The sequence below is a fragment of the Cydia amplana genome, chromosome 21, assembly GCF_948474715.1.
Source record: "Cydia amplana chromosome 21, ilCydAmpl1.1, whole genome shotgun sequence".
Lineage (NCBI taxonomy): Eukaryota > Metazoa > Arthropoda > Insecta > Lepidoptera > Tortricidae > Cydia > Cydia amplana.
The window spans coordinates 7,004,148-7,022,933 of NC_086089.1; the positions used below are offsets into that span (position 1 = coordinate 7,004,148).

The window sequence follows — 18,786 nt, forward strand, 5'->3', positions numbered from 1 at the left end:
CCTTATTAAGACACTCCAGCCACTCGTCCCTATCCTTCGCCGTATCAGCAGCTAATAGGTGTCTCCTGACCACGGTACCATCGGATCGTTTGAAGTACATTACGCCAATCTAGTACGACAACTATACAGACCTTAAGAGCCAACAGGAGTGGTCATTTCTCCATACAAACGTACTCGACTGTTTCCTCCGTGCGTTTTGAAGCTAGAGCAATGATTTTTTCAACACAGATTAATATTGTCAATATCTGTGTCGGACCTCTTTTCTTTTTTTGATATTTTTGTTTTTTAAGGCGCTAGAGCCCTTCAAAAATGGCCAAAATGGCCTAATTGACTATGCCGCAATGAGAGGCGTGCTATTCAAAACTGACATCAATTAGTCAAAAAAGCAAAACGGTCCGACACAGATAATGTCATAATCATTTAGATTTCCAAATTTGGTTACGATTGGTTAAGTTTTGGAGGAGGAAACAGTCGAGTACGAAACCTCGATTTTTGATATTTTTACGCAGGATTTTTCGCCTTGTCCTTATCGCACTAGTTTTAGGAGCCGCTTCCGTTAGCGAGACGGGTATATTTACCTAAAATATTTAAATCTTAGCTCCTGTTGGCTCTTAAATTATAGGTTACTCATCATCAGGACAGCACCTGACATACTCGAGCGCCTTATTAAGACACTCCAGCCACTCGTCCCTATCCTTCGCCGTATCAGCAGCTAATAGGTGTCTCCTGACCACGGTACCATCGGATCGTTTGAAGTACATTACGCCAATCTAGTACGACAACTATACAGACCTTAAGAGCCAACAGGAGTGGTCATTTCTCCATACAAACGTACTCGACTGTTTCCTCCGTGCGTTTTGAAGCTAGAGCAATGATTTTTTCAACACAGATTAATATTGTCAATATCTGTGTCGGACCTCTTTTCTTTTTTTGATATTTTTGTTTTTTAAGGCGCTAGAGCCCTTCAAAAATGGCCAAAATGGCCTAATTGACTATGCCGCAATGAGAGGCGTGCTATTCAAAACTGACATCAATTAGTCAAAAAAGCAAAACGGTCCGACACAGATAATGTCATAATCATTTAGATTTCCAAATTTGGTTACGATTGGTTAAGTTTTGGAGGAGGAAACAGTCGAGTACGAAACCTCGATTTTTGATATTTTTACGCAGGATTTTTCGCCTTGTCCTTATCGCACTAGTTTTAGGAGCCGCTTCCGTTAGCGAGACGGGTATATTTACCTAAAATATTTAAATCTTAGCTCCTGTTGGCTCTTAAATTATAGGTTACTCATCATCAGGACAGCACCTGACATACTCGAGCGCCTTATTAAGACACTCCAGCCACTCGTCCCTATCCTTCGCCGTATCAGCAGCTAATAGGTGTCTCCTGACTACCGCCCCGTCGGCCCGCTTGAAGTAGACTAGCGACCCGGAGTCGGGTACGATGAGGCCAGTGGGCACGGTTGTCTCGAGCAGCAGCGTGTTCGGCCGCGCGCACAGGTCGCGCGGGGCGCGGACAATCTTGTCAGATATTACTGTTGTCAGATCGATGTCGCCGATCGGCATCTGAAGGGTAAAGTTAGAATGAAGCTATCGTATGGGTGAATCAACTTTTTCTTGTCACTCGTTGCCATGGTTACGTTCTCCTGGGTCACTTTTTAACACCAGATTTTTAGGCATTTAAATTCACCAAACACGCTTTTTTGCGATACTTATAAACCCTTTCCATTGAGGGTCGTCTACCAAGCGTGTCAGAAGAAGGTGGTGTACAATGTCTTCTAACAAATTATGCTACTATTGTCTCTTGGCTGACCGGACAGAATAACAACAAGAAATAGTTGATCTACCCGTATAACACATTCACTACCAGGAACCCACCTGGGCCCTCGTAAACTTTGCTCAGATGCCGGACAACCCGCCGGGCGGGTTGTTTTATACGCAGCTATAGACGACCGGTTTCTGGGGTAGTGCGCCGCTTTTTGTCTGGCAGTGAATGTGATAAGCAAAGAGAATATGAAATAGAGGCGGATTGTCAAACTAAATTATGTAGCCCCGTTAATTTACTGCCATCTTTTGACAGAAGATTAAAGCTGTTAGAACGCCATTTGACTTTGATCCTTATTCTCTCACTGTTATGACTGTGTTAATTTGTAAATATGCCCGACGGCAGGCCAAAGGTATGGTGCAATCTTCTGGAGAGATGGCGCCATAACCTTTGGCCTATCCTCAGCTAGATGGCGTTAATTTCAATATTTAACCAATTGCATAACAGTGAAAGATAAAGCTTTGGATTCCTCCGAAAACGGTGCCGTCATATGACGGCCGTCATATAGCGGCAGCAAAAGACGGCCGTCTTTACGGTGGTGACATGTGGAAAGTACCACGGCGTCATAACACACCGTCATCCACCAAGGTCAAAGCGGCAAATTTGAAAAATGTAGGCGCGATGGGATAACTTCCCATAGAAAATTTGAATTTCGCGCCTTTTCCTACTGACAAGATTTGCTTGATCATCTATAATTTACTTGGAGGATGAAATATCATCAGAAGAGGGAAATAATCGTAGTACGGAATCATTTATTCAAATCTCGTGTCATTTATTAAAAATGGCGTCACCGCTATCTAATAAAACGTTCACGAAACTATCGACAAGGTCATGACGGCCGTCATCTTACGTTACGTTGACAATCAACGTAACGTAACGCCGTCTAGGAAACCGCGCCATCTTGTTTACATAGACAACGTTCTAGTGACGTCAGTCAACGCTATATAGCGGCCGTAATATGACGGCACCGTTTTTGGAGGAATCCAAAGCTTAAGGGTCTACGTCAAATGGCGTTCTAACAGTTTTAATCTTTTGTCAAAAGATGGCAGTAAATTAACGGGGCTACATAATTTAGTTTGACAATCCGCCACCAATTTACCATGACAGCAAGTGTCTATTCTCTCTATTCTCTATGGTGGTGATATTAACTTATGGATTACAGGAAGCAGGCGTCCTACCCTAAGAAAGAGCAACTTTGATATAACATACTATACATACAACACTCGATCGTGCTTATGTCATAAACAATTTCTTTAGGCACACCCTTGATTATCATTTTTGAAGACAACCAAATGATGCCAAGGTCTATAAAACCTTCAAAGGAATCTAAGTGTACGGCCTGAGTAGACGCTCGAAGCGGAGCGTTCGGCGGGGCGTGCAGCGTGGCTGTGGGCTCACGCGTGATGTGAGCAGCGTGCAGTAAGGCCGCTCCTACACGCTTGCATTTGTTTAACATGCACGCCGCACGCCCCGCCCCGCTGCACGCCCAACTCGAGCGTCCACTCAGGCCTTAAGCGGGCATTACATTATACAATTTGCAGAGCGCTAATTAAGTGTCGCTAGTCGAGATAAAAAAGAGCTTGTTCATTACACTACACTAGCTAGCGACGCTAGTTAGTGTCTTATTTTCATTTCGGCAGTGATCATCGTTCGAATCGAACCGCATCTTCCGAACAGAGCTAGTATATCATGGCACCATCAAAACATGAAAAAGTTGGCATTGTTTTAACACTGTTGTCTAGTTCAATTTTCACGAAAAAAATCTTTAATTGTAATCTTTGTTTTTTATCCCATAAAAATGGCATGTCTTTATAAAGTTCAATCATGTTTGGCAGTACTTCCTGTTCCCTAGTCTGTGGCTGCGTCATTTTGAACTGAAATACAATAAATAAAACATCAATACGTTCGAGTGCGTCGGTGGCGTGCTGACAACTGACCTTGCACAGTAAGCGCTAAGCGCGCTAAAACCATTTACATGCGTTCTAGTGCGCTAGGTAGCGCTAGTGCGGCAAAGCACATGCGATCGCACTAGATTGGGTCACTAAGGCCCACTTGCACCATTCCACTAACCCGGGGTTAACCGGTTAAAACTAGAGTTACCATGGTTGCCAGTACAATTTGACACTAGGTTAACGGTTTAACCGCTTAACCACGGGTTAGTGGGAAGGTGCAAGTGGGCCTAACTGGCTAGCTGCCTTTACACTACATATGCTAAATTAGTGCGCTAACTCAGCTAGCGCTCTGCAAATTGTATAATGTAATGCCCGCTTTACACTAGGCAGTCGTACCTAGGGCATGCTCCCGGGAATTCCCGGGAATTTTATAGTGTCTAAAGAACCGATACTGAAGACTCGGTACTGGTACTTCCCGGTTCTCATCAGTATGCGTATTTATTCCCATTTCAATAGTAGTTATCTTTTAGTAGTACAGTTTTAGGATATTATATTCGAACTCGAATTCTTCTTCTAGGAAGTTGGTTTTATATGAAAATATTCCGTTCTCGGGTTGAATTTTTACCTTCTGACCCGTATGTAATGTATCTGTGCCGTCATAGTGCTGAGTGCCTCAACTAACGGCCGTGTGGCTCGTACACCAGCCCAGGCGGAGGCAAAGTGTGCCGGTTAATTTCGTAAAATAGGTTGGAACGCTAATAGTGTTATTTTTTTATAAAATAAGTATAATTTATGAATATTTATGCAATTATTTATATGAAAATAAGTAATTTACGCTAACACAAACAATTTCTTAAAAATAATCATAAGACGCCTAGAGAACCGGGAATCCCGGTTCCGGCTATACCCAGAACCGGGAAATGAAATTCTTGGTACCGGGACCGGTACTGCATGCCCTAGTCGTACCTTTTTCTGCACATCATCAGGGTACTTCCAGTAGGCGAGCCTTGGGGGCTGCAGGCGGAACCAGCGGCGGTGCCAGGCCCCGAGGCCGGAGACGTCGTCGAAGGCGGTGAGGAAGGCCGCGTGCGAGGCCGGCGGCGAGACCCGCAGCCGGGCCTTAGATAAAAGATAGTTTATTCAAGTAGGCATAATAGGGATGATGACTGATGTTGAATTTTATAACAAAATCTAGTAAAATAGATAGCAAACGAGCAATTTATCACAATAATGTGGATATTAAAATAAAATATTGAAAAATTACAAAATTACAGGACCTGAAAGTTTCAAAATTTAAGTTTTTTTTAACTTCCAAAAACGATAAAAGTAAGGGTACCATTCGATTCCTTACATTTCATACAAAAAAATATTGTATAGCAACTATATACATAAACGCAATATTTCACCGACAAAAACGCAATTTTCTTGTTTTGTCCATACTAAAAGAAGGGCGATGACGTCACGGCCTCTGGCCGTTTTGTATAGGGCGTTTCGCGAGTGAAGTGCGACTGTCGGACTTTGACTACAATTTCTGACTTTTGTGTTACTTTAATGCAATGGGTCCCATATAGACATTTGATCCTAAAAACAAACCCGATCGATTGATACCATAAAAAAAAATTAGTCATGTAGCCTATTACAATGCGCTTATGAACGTCAAATAAAGCTAGGTAGACCGGCTCCAACCCTACACCTCTGCCCCGAGAAGATTTAAATCCCCCTCAATTGGAGGAGGGTATCCCATTATGGGACCGCCAACAAACTCGGCGGGACACATCTTTTCAAAAATAATTACATCTTATAATTAACATGCATTACGAGAAAATAAGGAAAAAAAATACAATTTAAATCACTATAGAATTCATGCAATTATACACATAAGGTGTAATAGAAATTTGATTTAGAAAATATACATATGTACATGGAATCATACAAATTCGTAGCTCTTTCAGAAAACATATCAAATTCTTACAAAAGGAAAAGAAAATAAAGTTATTAAAAGAAATGGGAAAACATTATATAAATCTGATTGATTATTATGAATTACCAACATATAATATTTGATGTGTTTTCCTGCTTACCTGAGCTGTGTCACCTATAACTCTATACAAAATACAATACCTTGATGCCGAGGTTGATGGAGCCTTCCAGGGGACTGCCGCCGGGGACCTGGGGGGGGGGGAGGGGAGTTTACATTAACGTGCCAATTTCTAATTCAAATTTTAGTAGCTTGTTTTAAGTCTCAGTGTCCCACACAACAAAAAAACCGAGTCGGACTCGCCCATGAAGGGTTCCGTATTTAGGCGATTTATGACGTATTAAAAAAAAACTACTTACTAGATCTCGTTCCAACCAATTTTCGGTGGAAGTTTACATGGTAATGTACATCATATATTATTTTTGAGTTTCAGTTCGAAGTATGGGGAACCCCAAAAATTTATTGTTTTTTTTCTATTTTTGTGTGAAAATCTTAATGCGGTTCACAGAATACATCTACTTACCAAGTTTCAACAGTATAGTTCTTATAGTTTCGGAGAAAAGTGACTGTGACATACGGACGGACAGACGGACAGACAGACAGACATGACGAATCTATAAGGGTTCCGTTTTTTGCCATTTGTCTACGGAATCCTAAAAATGCCTAAAGGCATGAAACTGTCCGTGTCATTTTAAATTTCGATACTCCATACCATACCATTATAAGTAAAAAATTAAGTAATATAAAATTAAGTAGATTAAGTTCAATACTAACAATATGTGGACCTAATGTTGTCTGTAAAAATAAATTAATTAATTCATTTTGGCTTCGCTTTTTGCACTTTGGTACAGGCAAGTGTAAAAATATGGGTGCATATAACTTACTCAAAAATATGTCCAATACATGACTAATTTTTTTTTTATGGTATCAATCGATCGGGTTTGTTTTTAGGATCAAATGTCTATATGGGACCCATTGCATTAAAGCAACACAAAAGTCAGAAATTGTAGTCAAAGGCCGACAGTAGCACTTCACTCGCGAAACGCCCTATACAAAACGGCCAAGGGCCGTGACGTCATCGCCCATCTTGTAGTATGGACAAAACAAGAAAATTGCGTTTTTGTCGGTGAAATATTGCGTTTATGTATATAGTTGCTATACAATATTTTTTGGGTGAAATGTAAGGAATCGAATGGTACCCTTACTTTTATCGTTTTTGGAAGTTAAAAAAAACATAAATTTTTTAAACTTTCAGGTCCTGTAATTTTGTAATTTTTCAATATTTTATTTAAATATCCACATTATTGTGATAAATTGCTCGTTTGCTATCTATTTTACTAGATTTTGTTATAAAATAGATAGCAAATGAGCAAGTTATCACAATAATGTGGATAATAAAATAAAATACGGAAATATTACAAAAATACATGACCAAATAAAAATAAAAAATATTCAAATTTTAAGTTTTTTTTAACTCCCAAAAACGATAAAAGTAAGGATACCATTAGATTCCTTATATTTTATACAAAAGAATATTGTATAGCAACTATATACATAAACGCAATATTTCACGGACAAAAACGCAATTTTCTTGTTTTGTGCATACTACAAGATGGGATCTCAGTGACCTTGACGTCACGTTGACTTATCCTTTTGTGAGGGACGTTTCGCGAGTGAAGTGGGACTGTCAGACTTTGACTATAATTTCTGACTTTTGTGTTGCTTTAATGCAGTGGTTCCCATATAGACATTTGATCCTAAAAACAAACCCGATCGATTGATAGCATAAATGAAAATTAGTCATGTAGCCTATTAGTAGCTTGTTTTAGGTCTGAGAGTGTACCACACAATAACAATAGGGTATTTGACTGTATATAAAATAAATTATTTTAGACCGTGCAACAAAAAAATAAAGCACCAGGAGATTATTAGAGAAATGTAGACAGCAGTTATTTTTAGACACATATTTTAAAACTCGTATTAAACTATAGACGGTAATTTGATCGTGACGTCACATGCTAGTGTTTCATATAAATTCCATAGTAGCAATATCGTTTTGCCAGTTCTAAAAAATAAACTGATTTGACTAGTAGTCTAATACCATATTGCGTAAAGGCATGAAACTGTCCGTGTCATTTTAAATTTAGAATTCTTCTCTGCATACAATGTTGGCTCCGCTATTTGCACTATGGGACAGTGGACAGAGTAGGGAGTGTTTTTGATTTTCCTGTCCCTGATTCCACAGAATAAATAATAGTACTAAGTACAGAAGACTCACTCTCTAACAAAACGCGTCTGTTACGATCAGCACAGATATGGCCGCTAGGTGGCGACAGCGCCACGCGGCTTATGGCTTTCCCCAAAATTGGGGCGGAACGGATGTACTTTTAGCTACCTGTAAAGCGACGAAATCGCGGAGTGAGCTACGCCTGCTGATTCTCAATGGCATATTGCGACGGTATGATTCCCTTGTATACCTTGTTGAGGGTGAAGCTCTTGCGGCTGGTCTGCTGCAGCGCGAAGATGCAGTAGCCGTGCAGCTGCAGCTGCGGGCTGCGCACCGAGAGAGGCCCGCCCGGACTCTGGACTCGCGGCGTCTTTAGCTCCGACACCTTGGACTTGGGCGTCAGGAGCTTGTTGTTACACTGAAAATAAGTTTTTGGCAAAAAATTCCTTTTTGGTACAAGCTTTTATCGCTGACTGTACTTTTCTTACGACAGACAACTAATACTCATCGAGACAATTCTAAAAACCACTAACACAATTAAGTTGTGTGTTTCCTCTAAGAGTTCCTATGGCCACCTCCTGTCTCCATTATCAGGTCAGCTCTATGTCATAATAATATTGCACTGTCATCCGATTTATACATGCATGCAAAATTTCAGCTCAATCGGAAACCGGGAAGTGGATCAAATTTACAAACCGATTACAAACCGACAGACAGACAACGGGACAGGTGAAACTAAATAAAGCTTGTAAAAATATAATTACTGGTTACATTTTATTTACAACTAGCGACCCGCCCCGGCTACCCACAGGTTAACAAATGATACATAAACCTTCTTCTTGAATCACTCTATCTATTATAAAAACCCGCATCGAAATCCGTTGCGTAGTTTTAAAGATCTAAGCATACATAGGGACAGACAGCGGGAAGCGACTTTGTTTTATACTATGTAGTGATAAATCTTATTGTTTCAGATAAATTGCCCGTAACATACGCCCGGGTGGACGGCATAACAAAACTTATGGGTTACATGATACATTACATCTATCCTTTCTTTCTGCTGAGATGGACAGAGAAATGAATGTTATTTCCCTGTCGCTCTTAGCAGGTAGATAGCAGAAAGTGTCAGGCGAAAAAATAGATGTAATAACACTAATAACCCCCTAAAAGTGTATCGAAGTTGCCATTTAAAATGCAAACCCCAATTAGGGTTAGTTGTAGTCAGACTCGGGTGTAATATTTAGTAGAAGCTGATATCAGGAGCCCGGTTCTCAAAAGCTTGTAACTTGTAATACAAGTGGAAGTCCCTTTCCAACAAAAGCTGTCAAAAAGTGACATCCGCTTGTATTACAAGTTACAAGCTTTTGAGAAACGGGCTTAGGAAATAATGTTTGAAAAGTAAGGGCTATATTCTTACCTTTTTATTCGAGATATGGTATTTAACCTCATGCGGTAGTATTTCTTTTGAAGCTTGCAATAAGTAAACTTCCACGGTTATCTGAAAAATAAAGTTTAAATTAAATAAAACCAATATTTGCTCTGTTCGAGTAAACTTTATATCCTCCTAAGGCCGAAGGCCTATAGTACCTATTCAGTTCGATGTAATTTAAGCCATGTTCAATTGGAACAGAGTCGCTTTTGCTTTGTTCCGTTCAATTTCCAAACAACGCAAAATCAACTCTATTTCCTACACTTTAGGTTCAAATTTCAGTGGCAAATTTTGGATGTTTTAGTTTGTATGGCTGAGCCTTAGGAGGATATCATATGTGATTCACGAAGACGCGCGCTTTGACCCGTATCAGGCGTGTCTCACTCCGCGATTTCGTCGCTTTGCTACAGGTAGCTAAAAGTACATCCGTTCCACACCAATTTTGGTGGCTAGCCATAAGCCGCGCGTGGCGCTGTCGCCACCTAGCGGCCATATCTGTGCTGATCGTAACAGACGCGTTTTGTTAGAGAGTGAGTCTTCTGTACCTAGTACTATTATTTATTCTGTGTCCATATTGTCATGTAATTAAAGGTTAGAATAGACAAATCTGCGCGTCATCGTGTATGACACAAACTATAGAGTTTTGTACGTACTTTAAAATCGCTGGCGAGTCCCTCCATACGGATTTCATCGGGGAAGTGTAACAGATGGGTGGTGGGCTGTGTCAGCTGCATGCTGGTAGCTAGCACTCGATCGCGGCACTTGAGCAGGCATACTGCGTGGTGGCCAACGGCGCCATCTGTGTAGGAAACAACGAATTATCAATAGGCCCAGCGTGATTTGTGGATGGCTTAGTGTAAGGCCTGAGTGGACGCTCGCTCGGCGGGGCGTGCAGCGTGGCTGTGGGCTCACGCGTGATGTGAGCAGCGTGCACTAAGGCCGCTCCTATACGTGCGCATTTGTTTAACATGCACGCCGCACGCCCCGCCCCGCTGCACGCCCAACTCGAGCGTCCACTCAGGCCTTACACTTAGGCATATTTCAACTACATGCTACGTAGGTATTAAGATTGAACAATAGTAATCATCTTCCTTGCGTTATCCCGGCTTTAGCCACGGCTCATGGCTCCGCTTTGCACTAGATTACATATAAATTTTTTAGGGAGAACATAGTCGGTAGGGGATGTCTTAGCTACTTATTTTTGTTGATAGTCTGTCTCTTTCTCTACGTACCTTAAGTGTATGTATGGGAGTCCCTTTGTTTCCCATTTAAGTTATAATGTATTGTTTGTTATATTATCAGTCATAATACTGAAACCGTTAACTTTTCAGAATTTTCGTAAGGTTATCCTACACATAGGTTAGGTTAGGTTTGTTTTATGGCAATCCTGAAAAGTGACGCGTTTCTGAACCAAATGAATTATGACTAACGAAAATGCGGGCAAACAATACGTTATGACTTAAAACTATTTGGGAAACAATAGAGACCCGTATGTGTGTACCTGCGTTGAGTTGCCGCACGTATTCCCTCCGTAGCGGCACGCTGAGACTGTCGATGTGTGTGGCCGCCATGCCGGGGGCTGCGCCCGCGCCGGCGCCTTCCACCTGCAAGCGCTGGATCTCGTGTAGGCACGCTTGTGATAGTCTGTCTCTCTACCTACCTTGAGTGTATGTATGTACCTGCGTTGAGTTGCCGCACGTATTCCCTCCGTAGCGGCACGCTGAGACTGTCGATGTGTGTGGCCGCCATGCCGGGGGCTGCGCCCGCGCCGGCGCCTTCCACCTGCAAGCGCTGGATCTCGTGTAGGCACGCTTGTGATAGTCTGTCTCTCTACCTACCTTGAGTGTATGTATGTACCTGCGTTGAGTTGCCGCACGTATTCCCTCCGTAGCGGCACGCTGAGACTGTCGATGTGTGTGGCCGCCATGCCGGGGGCGGCGCCCTCCACCTGCAAGCGCTGGATCTCGCGGAGGCACGCTTGTGATAGTCTGTCTCTCTCTACCTACCTTGAGTGTATGTATGTACCTGCGTTGAGTTGCCGCACGTATTCCCTCCGTAGCGGCACGCTGAGACTGTCGATGTGTGTGGCCGCCATGCCGGGGGCGGCGCCCGCGCCGGCGCCCTCTACCTGCAAGCGCTGGATCTCGTGTAGGCACGCTTGGCGGCGGTGGGCTGTGGGACAAGGAATAACCTCTTTTACACTATCTATGCATCTCGCTCATATTAAGAGCTTTACAAATACTTGGTCAAGCAAATCTCGTCAGTAGAAAATGGCGGCAAATTTGAAAAAGCGCGGGTTAGCAATAGTACGTTTGAATTGTTCGAAAATCGCGTGTCATGTATATTTTATCTGTGGAAGTGTTTTGTTTACATATCATCGTTGTTCGATGTACATTGCTGCTTTTTGTTCGTTTCCTAGGGAAGTGGGGATAGCACACTTTAGTTTGCTTTACATTGCTACTGACATATCCGGCTTGACAGACTATACGAGGGGTGTTCAAAATATTCTCGCTATGAGAATGAAAACAAACAAGTACGAAAAGTTTGATATTATTATTTTTCAATATACTCCCCCCCTATGTTCATACACTTAAAAGATCGATCAATTATTTTTTTTAATCCCTCGTAAAAATATTTTTTATCTTTCGTGTAAAAATGCTCCTCCACTGCCGCCTTCAATGCTTCATCGTCAGAAAATTTATTTCCACGCAGATCCTTTTTAAGATTGGGGAGCAAAAAGAAGTCGCTGGGGGCTAAGTCCGGACTATACGGTGGGTGAGTAACAGTTTTAAACCCACATTCAACAATAGCTGCCTTGGCAATATGAGCAGTATGGACGGGGGCGTTGTCATGCAGAAGCAGAATACCTTTGGTTAACTTTCCTCGCCTCTTTTCTTTAATTACATCCTTTAATTGACGTAGAATGTTAGCGTAGTACTGTCCTGTGATATTTACACCTTTTTCTTTATAATCGATTAGTAATACTCCTTCACAATCCCAAAATATCGTGGCCATGACCTTGCCAGCTGAAGGGATGACCTTGAACTTCTTGGGATGAGCTGAACCCTTAATGTGCCACTGCATGGACTCTTGTTTACTCTCTGGGTCATAATGATGAACCCAGGTTTCATCTCCAGTAACTATTCTTTGCAGCACCTCATCAGGATTTTCACCGCACAGGTCAATAAAATCGGAACAACAAGCTACACGCATGTCTTTTTGAAGCCGAGTCAGCATTCGCGGAACCCATCTTGCACTTACTTTTGACATATTAAGATGGTCATGTATAATATCATGTACGGTACGGTAAAATCTATAGCACAAGTAACCAATCTCTCTAGATTGGTTACTTGTGCTATAGATTTTACCTTCACTCGACCATCTTCCAATATAAGTTTTTCCACTTTATCAATATTTTCTTGTGAAGTAGCTACTACAGGCCGGCCAGGTCTAGGGTCATCTTCAATACTCTCCCTTCCGCGTTTAAACTCGCTTGACCACTTTTGAATGGTAGATAAAGAAGGAGCAGACTCACTTTTATGGTTTTTTGATTTTTACCCTGTTTTGTCAAGAATTTTATCACGCATCGATGTTCTAATTAATGAAACTTCAAGTTGGGTTGCAAATGAACTGACGTTTTATTTAAAAAAACACGTTATTACTTAGTTTACAACAGATGGCGCTAGTGGTAATACATATACTATTATTTTGTTACTATGATAGAAAATTAGATTTACAACATCCTCTCTTAACAAAATAATCTAAAAATGACCTGAGAGTTTTAATCTCAAAAACAACAAACAGAAGCTTACTATTTCAGAAACTTATATTCCAGATATGCCCATTAATTTCATAAATTTATAGTGCTTGTCTGCACTAAGGCTTTTTGTGAGCAAATCAGCTGGCATGTTAGAAGTTGGTACATATTCTAGTTTGACCTTATTATACATAACACATTCTCTAACAAAGTGATGTCGCACATCAATATGCTTGGTCCTCTTGTGGAACAATGGATTAGCTGCTAATTTGAGTGAACTTTGACTATCACTGTATAAGCATATTGGTGTACTCTCACATGGTTTTAAGATATCATTTAACAAATTCTTTAAATAAATTGCCTCTTTACAAGCTTCGCTTAATCCCATGTATTCCGATTCACAGCTCGACAAAGCAATAGTTCTTTGCTTTCTGGATTCATAAGATATTACACATCCCGACATTATGAAGCAATAACCTGTGTAAGATCTTCTATCTATAGTACATGCTGCCCAATCAGCATCCACAAAACCATGCAAAGAACTATTACACTTTCTATACACTAAACCATAGCTTTTAGTTTTCTGTAAATATCTTAACAGTCTTTTTAAATGTTTCCAATGAGTTTCATTATAACTATTGTTATACTGGCTAAGAAAACTTACACTATAAGCAATATCAGGTCGTGTTAGGACAGACAGGTACATAAGACTACCTATTAATTGTTGATAGGGATACCTTTTATCACAATTATTTATTTCCTTTTCTAATTTTAAATTGACTTCCATAGGAGTGCTTGAACCTTGACAATTGGGCATATTAAATTTGTTTAAAATATTCTCAACAAATTGTTCTTGGTCAACAGTGATACAATCTTTTTTAACATTTACTCTCATTCCTAAACACTGCTTGATCTGGCCTAAGTCCTTTATTTTAAATTTATTAACAAGTTCAGACTTTAACTCCTCATATGAATTTCTGCAATTATAAAACACAAAGAAGTCATCCACAAATAATGCAATATATACTTTCACATTGTTTTCACATTTTATAAACAGACAGGGTTCATACTTTGATTTCTGATAACCCAGTTTTAACAAACATTCTTCTACTCTAGTGTACCAGGCCCTAGCAGACTGCTTTAGGCCATAAATTGCCCTCTTTAATTTTAGTACCTTATTATCACAATTTACAAAATTGGAACATTCTGGTATTTCCATGTATACATTTTCTTTAATGAAACCGTTCAAAAAAGCTGTAGGTACATCTAAGTGATTCATATTTAAATCTAATTGAACACTCAGAGCAAACAAGAGTCTTAGAGTGGAGTACCTTAACACTGGCGAGAAGGTTTCTGTAAAGTCTATGCCCTTCTTTTGTGTGAAACCTTTTGCGACTAACCTTGCTCTATAGCGCACTTCACCATCACTGTTAAATTTCTTTTTAAACACCCACTTATTTTTCACCACTGTACCATCCTTTGGCCTATCTACCAGCACCCAAGTGTCATTATCACTGAAAGATTTCAGTTCCTCTTTCATTGCACTTTGCCACTGCACTTTTTCTGGTCCGGTCACAGCCTCGGTAAGTGAGATATTTTCTCCTGGAACCTCATCAACACACATGGTTGCATAGCCATAGTAATCTGGTTGACGTCGAACACGCTTGGACACCTCCTGCATTTCTTGCTCTGTCTCCAGTGTCGAATCCATTTCTAGCTCGTAAAAGCTGTCATCCTCACTTGGAACATACGTCACATCATTGTTATCCTCGTGAACGCTGTCATCTGTGGTACTCTGTGACATACTTCTAGACCAGCTACTCTGTGCCTCTAGAGTCACACACTCACTATCCTCCTTTTGATGGTCTTCTACCAAAAGCGTTCTTTCTTTTACACCAAAATTTTCCATAATTATTATGTCTCTGGCAATAACTATATCCTGAGAATTTGGATCATACAAGCGATAACCTTTGGTGACTTCTGAATAACCAACAAGGTACATCTTGGTCGCTTTCTTGTCCCATTTTCTGCGCTTTTGCTTTGGGACATGCATCATTACTGGGCTACCGAAGATCCGTAAGTGGCCAATGTTTGGCTTCTTGCCTGTCCACATTTCATAAGGTGTAGTATCTCCATCGAGTCCTGATGCCGGTGACCTATTCTTTACATACACTGCTGTGTTTATAGCTTCTGCCCAAAACTTCTTATCAAATTGAGCATCGAAAAGAAAACAGCGTGCTTTCTCTACTAAAGAACGGTTGTATCTTTCCGAAACACCATTAGATTCTGGTGTATACGCAGTTGTTTTCTGATGCACTATGCCGCACTGCTTCAAGTAGTTCTCCATTTCAGTTGAGCAAAATTCTCCACCACCGTCACTTCTTAAAACTTTAATTTTCTTAGACTGCTGGTTTTCAACTAATTTCTGGAACTCCTTGAAGTATCTGAATGTTTGATGTTTTGATTGAAGAAAGTAAACAAAACACATTTTGCTATAGTCATCTACAAATAAGAGGTAGTATCTTGCATTTCCAAGTGACTGATTTTCCATTGGGCCGCACAAATCCGTGTGGATTAATTCCAGGACCTCCTTGCTTCTGCTTGCACTCTGAGGAAATGGCAGTCTCGCTTGCTTTCCCTCGCAGCATACTTCACAGCTGGATTTATCTAACCTGCCACTTTTTTCTTGAAATGAGACACCTTCAACTACTCCTTTATTCATTTTACTGAGATCATTTGCATTAATATGGCCTAAACGTCTATGCCAAACTTGATCCATACTTGAAGTTGCTGTTGCCGCTAGCATACTTATTTGCCTAATATTTAAACGGTACACTCCATCTACTAAATCAGCCTTTCCGATGACTTGATTTTGTGCATTTATAATGTAACAGCCCGTTTTCTCAAAATGAACCTTGTTTCCATTCGCAATCAGCTGACTGACTGATAACAAATTCGTGGTTAGGTTAGGAACGCACAATACATCACGAACTGGAATGTCATACTCCGTATTATTCACCACTGTAGTAATCTGTGTATCTCCTGAACACACTACTGGCACACAGGCTTTATTAGCAACGATTATTTCTTTCATTTTCGGTTGGTAACAAACATTGGATAGAATGTTTTTATTAGATACAAAATGGCCGCTCGCGCCTGAATCGACGTAAAAATCATTCGGGCTAAATTTTCCTGTTGAAAATACGGCACTAAACGCATTCATCTTCACTTTCTGCCTTTCAGGACATTGATTTTTATAATGCCCCAGCTGTTTACAGTCGTAACAACGGGAGCCACTAATACACAACCAAATAATGCTCAACCCAAGAATGTACAGCCCAATAATTGGCGTCCATGATGGACGCGGATTATTGGGCTGTACATTCCTGGGTTGAGCATTCTCGGTCCGCGCAAGTTTGGTCCGGGGCGATAATACGAAGCCACTATTTTCACAGGGCAATAATGTACGACCCCATAATTCGCGTCCACTAATTTGAGTCCCTTGGCTTTCAATTATTGGGCTGAACATTATTGGTACAGGTCGAGAAAGCCCGACCCAATAATGTACGACCCAATAATTGGAAGCCAAAAACCAGAGACATTCTTTTTTTTAAGGGAGCTGTCAAAATTAGTAGTGACGTTCTGACATGAGATCTTGACAGCTCAAAAATAATCGGTTTTTCCAGTGACATCTATCAGTGACATTGACAGTATTGACACTTGTTGCTTAAGTTGCTTTACAATTTCTGTATCAATTTTTATTTTTCATGTATTTTTGCGAGGAATACAGAAGTACGGACGTGACTCGAACGAAGACGGCTAAGTGTAGACGTGGCCCATTTACTTGCTGAGCGAAACCAGAATAACCAATGGCGTCTGGAAGAATCACATAACCCACGGCGAGCTTCAATCATATCAGTACAGATGCAAGAACCCTGTTCTGAGTCTCTGATCCATAAGTGTGGCCTGCTTAGGCCTTAGGCCACGTGTCGGCATCCTCGATAACATCAATCAATCCCACAGTGACTTGTTACCTAATACGACTGTTACCTGATACGACTTGCAGGTAGTTTTTGGCATTTGAAAAGATGGTAACTTTGGGAATTTTGTGGGACTGATATGTTCAGCCTATACTTGGGACAAACCATGTAAAAAATATGTGTCAATGAAATTCAAATATTGTGAAGAACATTACAAGTTGCTCAAGTTGTCGTGTCGGCAGTACCACTTCTACGACCGAGCAGTCTTGATACGCCGTGTCTACGAAGAAAGACTCAGAAAACTTCAAGACGCATCAATCACATGCAAGTTAGAAGAGCCACAATTAGAGCCCAAGTACATCGCAGACCTGCAGGATTTGAAGGCACAAATAGAAGAATGCTTACACTACATGCAGATCACCCAACCAGCACCAGCAGATGACGTCGCAGAATTGGCCAGGGTGGAGTTAGCAATGAGAAAACATTACACACAGAGATTCTGCATTACTAAAGACAACAATCATGACATGTGGGAAGACCACTTGAAAAACATTATAACAAAAAGTGAAGTGAAAAACAAAGACAATAATGATCGTGAGTTATTAGAACAGTATGCTAAAGAACAGTGGTTATTAGAATTAAGAGCCATAGTCTATGATTATTCACCAGACTTGACATCACCGACTACTCACTTAACAACTAATCAATTAGGATTAGAAGTAAATTTAGAAAAAATTAAGGATACACCGATAGTTAATAAGCTAAACTTAATGTCGTGTTTGCCAATTGGCGATAAGTATAATACATTTTTAGAAACGTATGTAGATTTTAGTAAGACTAGCATTAATGAAATGTATTATAATTATCACTATGGCTACCCCATATTCAACTATGTGCCGTCCCAGGAAACATGGGCATAGATCGAATATTATAGCCAATAGAATTTATTCGTATGATGTTGTAGAATATAGCCAATAGAATTGTATCTCAATATTGTAGAATAGAACTTGTTATTAGGATTTACTTGTTATTAGCCTATGTACTTATTAATTTACTTGTTTTTAGGCTATGTACTTATCAATTTATTTGTTTTTAGGCTATGCACTTATTAATTTACTTGTTCCATATTAGGTTATGCACTTATTAATTTACTTGTTATTCACTTATAAACGGTGGTGGCCGAGTGGATATGACGCCCGACTTTCAATCCGGAGGTCGCGGGTTCAAATCCTGGCTCGTACCAATGAGTTTTTCGGAACTTATGTATGAAATATCAATCTACCACTAGCTTTTCGGTGAAGGAAAACATCGTGAGGAAACCTGCAATACATCTGCGAAGAAATTCAAAGGTGTATGTGAAGTCCCCAATCCGCTTTGGGCTAGCGTGGGGACTATAGCCCGAGCCCTCTCGCGCATGAGAGGAGGCCTGTGCCCAACAGTGGGACGTATAAAGGCTGATTTATTATTTATTATTATTTCTTTATTTATCTTTTCTCTTAAGTTAGGGTTTTTATAATATGAATATAAAAGTAAAATATAAAAACACAAAACAATAAAAAAAAAAAACATATAAACACATTATAAAAAACCTAACCTAGAATGCCGCCGGCAGCGGGGCAGGGCCCAAGCTACCGGTGGTCAGGGCCCCAGAGAGAGGAACCGGCAGACTATCCGCGCCGTGTCCAAGATCACCGCCTT

General features: G+C 40.5%; 1 protein-coding gene across 1 annotated transcript in view; it reads right to left on the reverse strand.

Annotated features, from left to right (window-relative positions):
* Window positions 1–1,284: 1,284 nt before the first annotated feature.
* LOC134657994 (anillin) overlaps window positions 1,285–18,786 on the reverse strand; it is a 103,955-nt gene continuing 86,453 nt past the window's right edge. The window contains exons 16-22 of the mRNA XM_063513589.1: window positions 11,377–11,523; window positions 10,005–10,150; window positions 9,340–9,420; window positions 8,173–8,340; window positions 5,839–5,886; window positions 4,684–4,836; window positions 1,285–1,566 (exon numbers count right to left, since the gene is read on the reverse strand). Coding sequence (XP_063369659.1) covers window positions 1,285–1,566; window positions 4,684–4,836; window positions 5,839–5,886; window positions 8,173–8,340; window positions 9,340–9,420; window positions 10,005–10,150; window positions 11,377–11,523 — 1,025 coding nt within the window. The remainder of the gene's footprint in view (window positions 1,567–4,683; window positions 4,837–5,838; window positions 5,887–8,172; window positions 8,341–9,339; window positions 9,421–10,004; window positions 10,151–11,376; window positions 11,524–18,786) is intronic.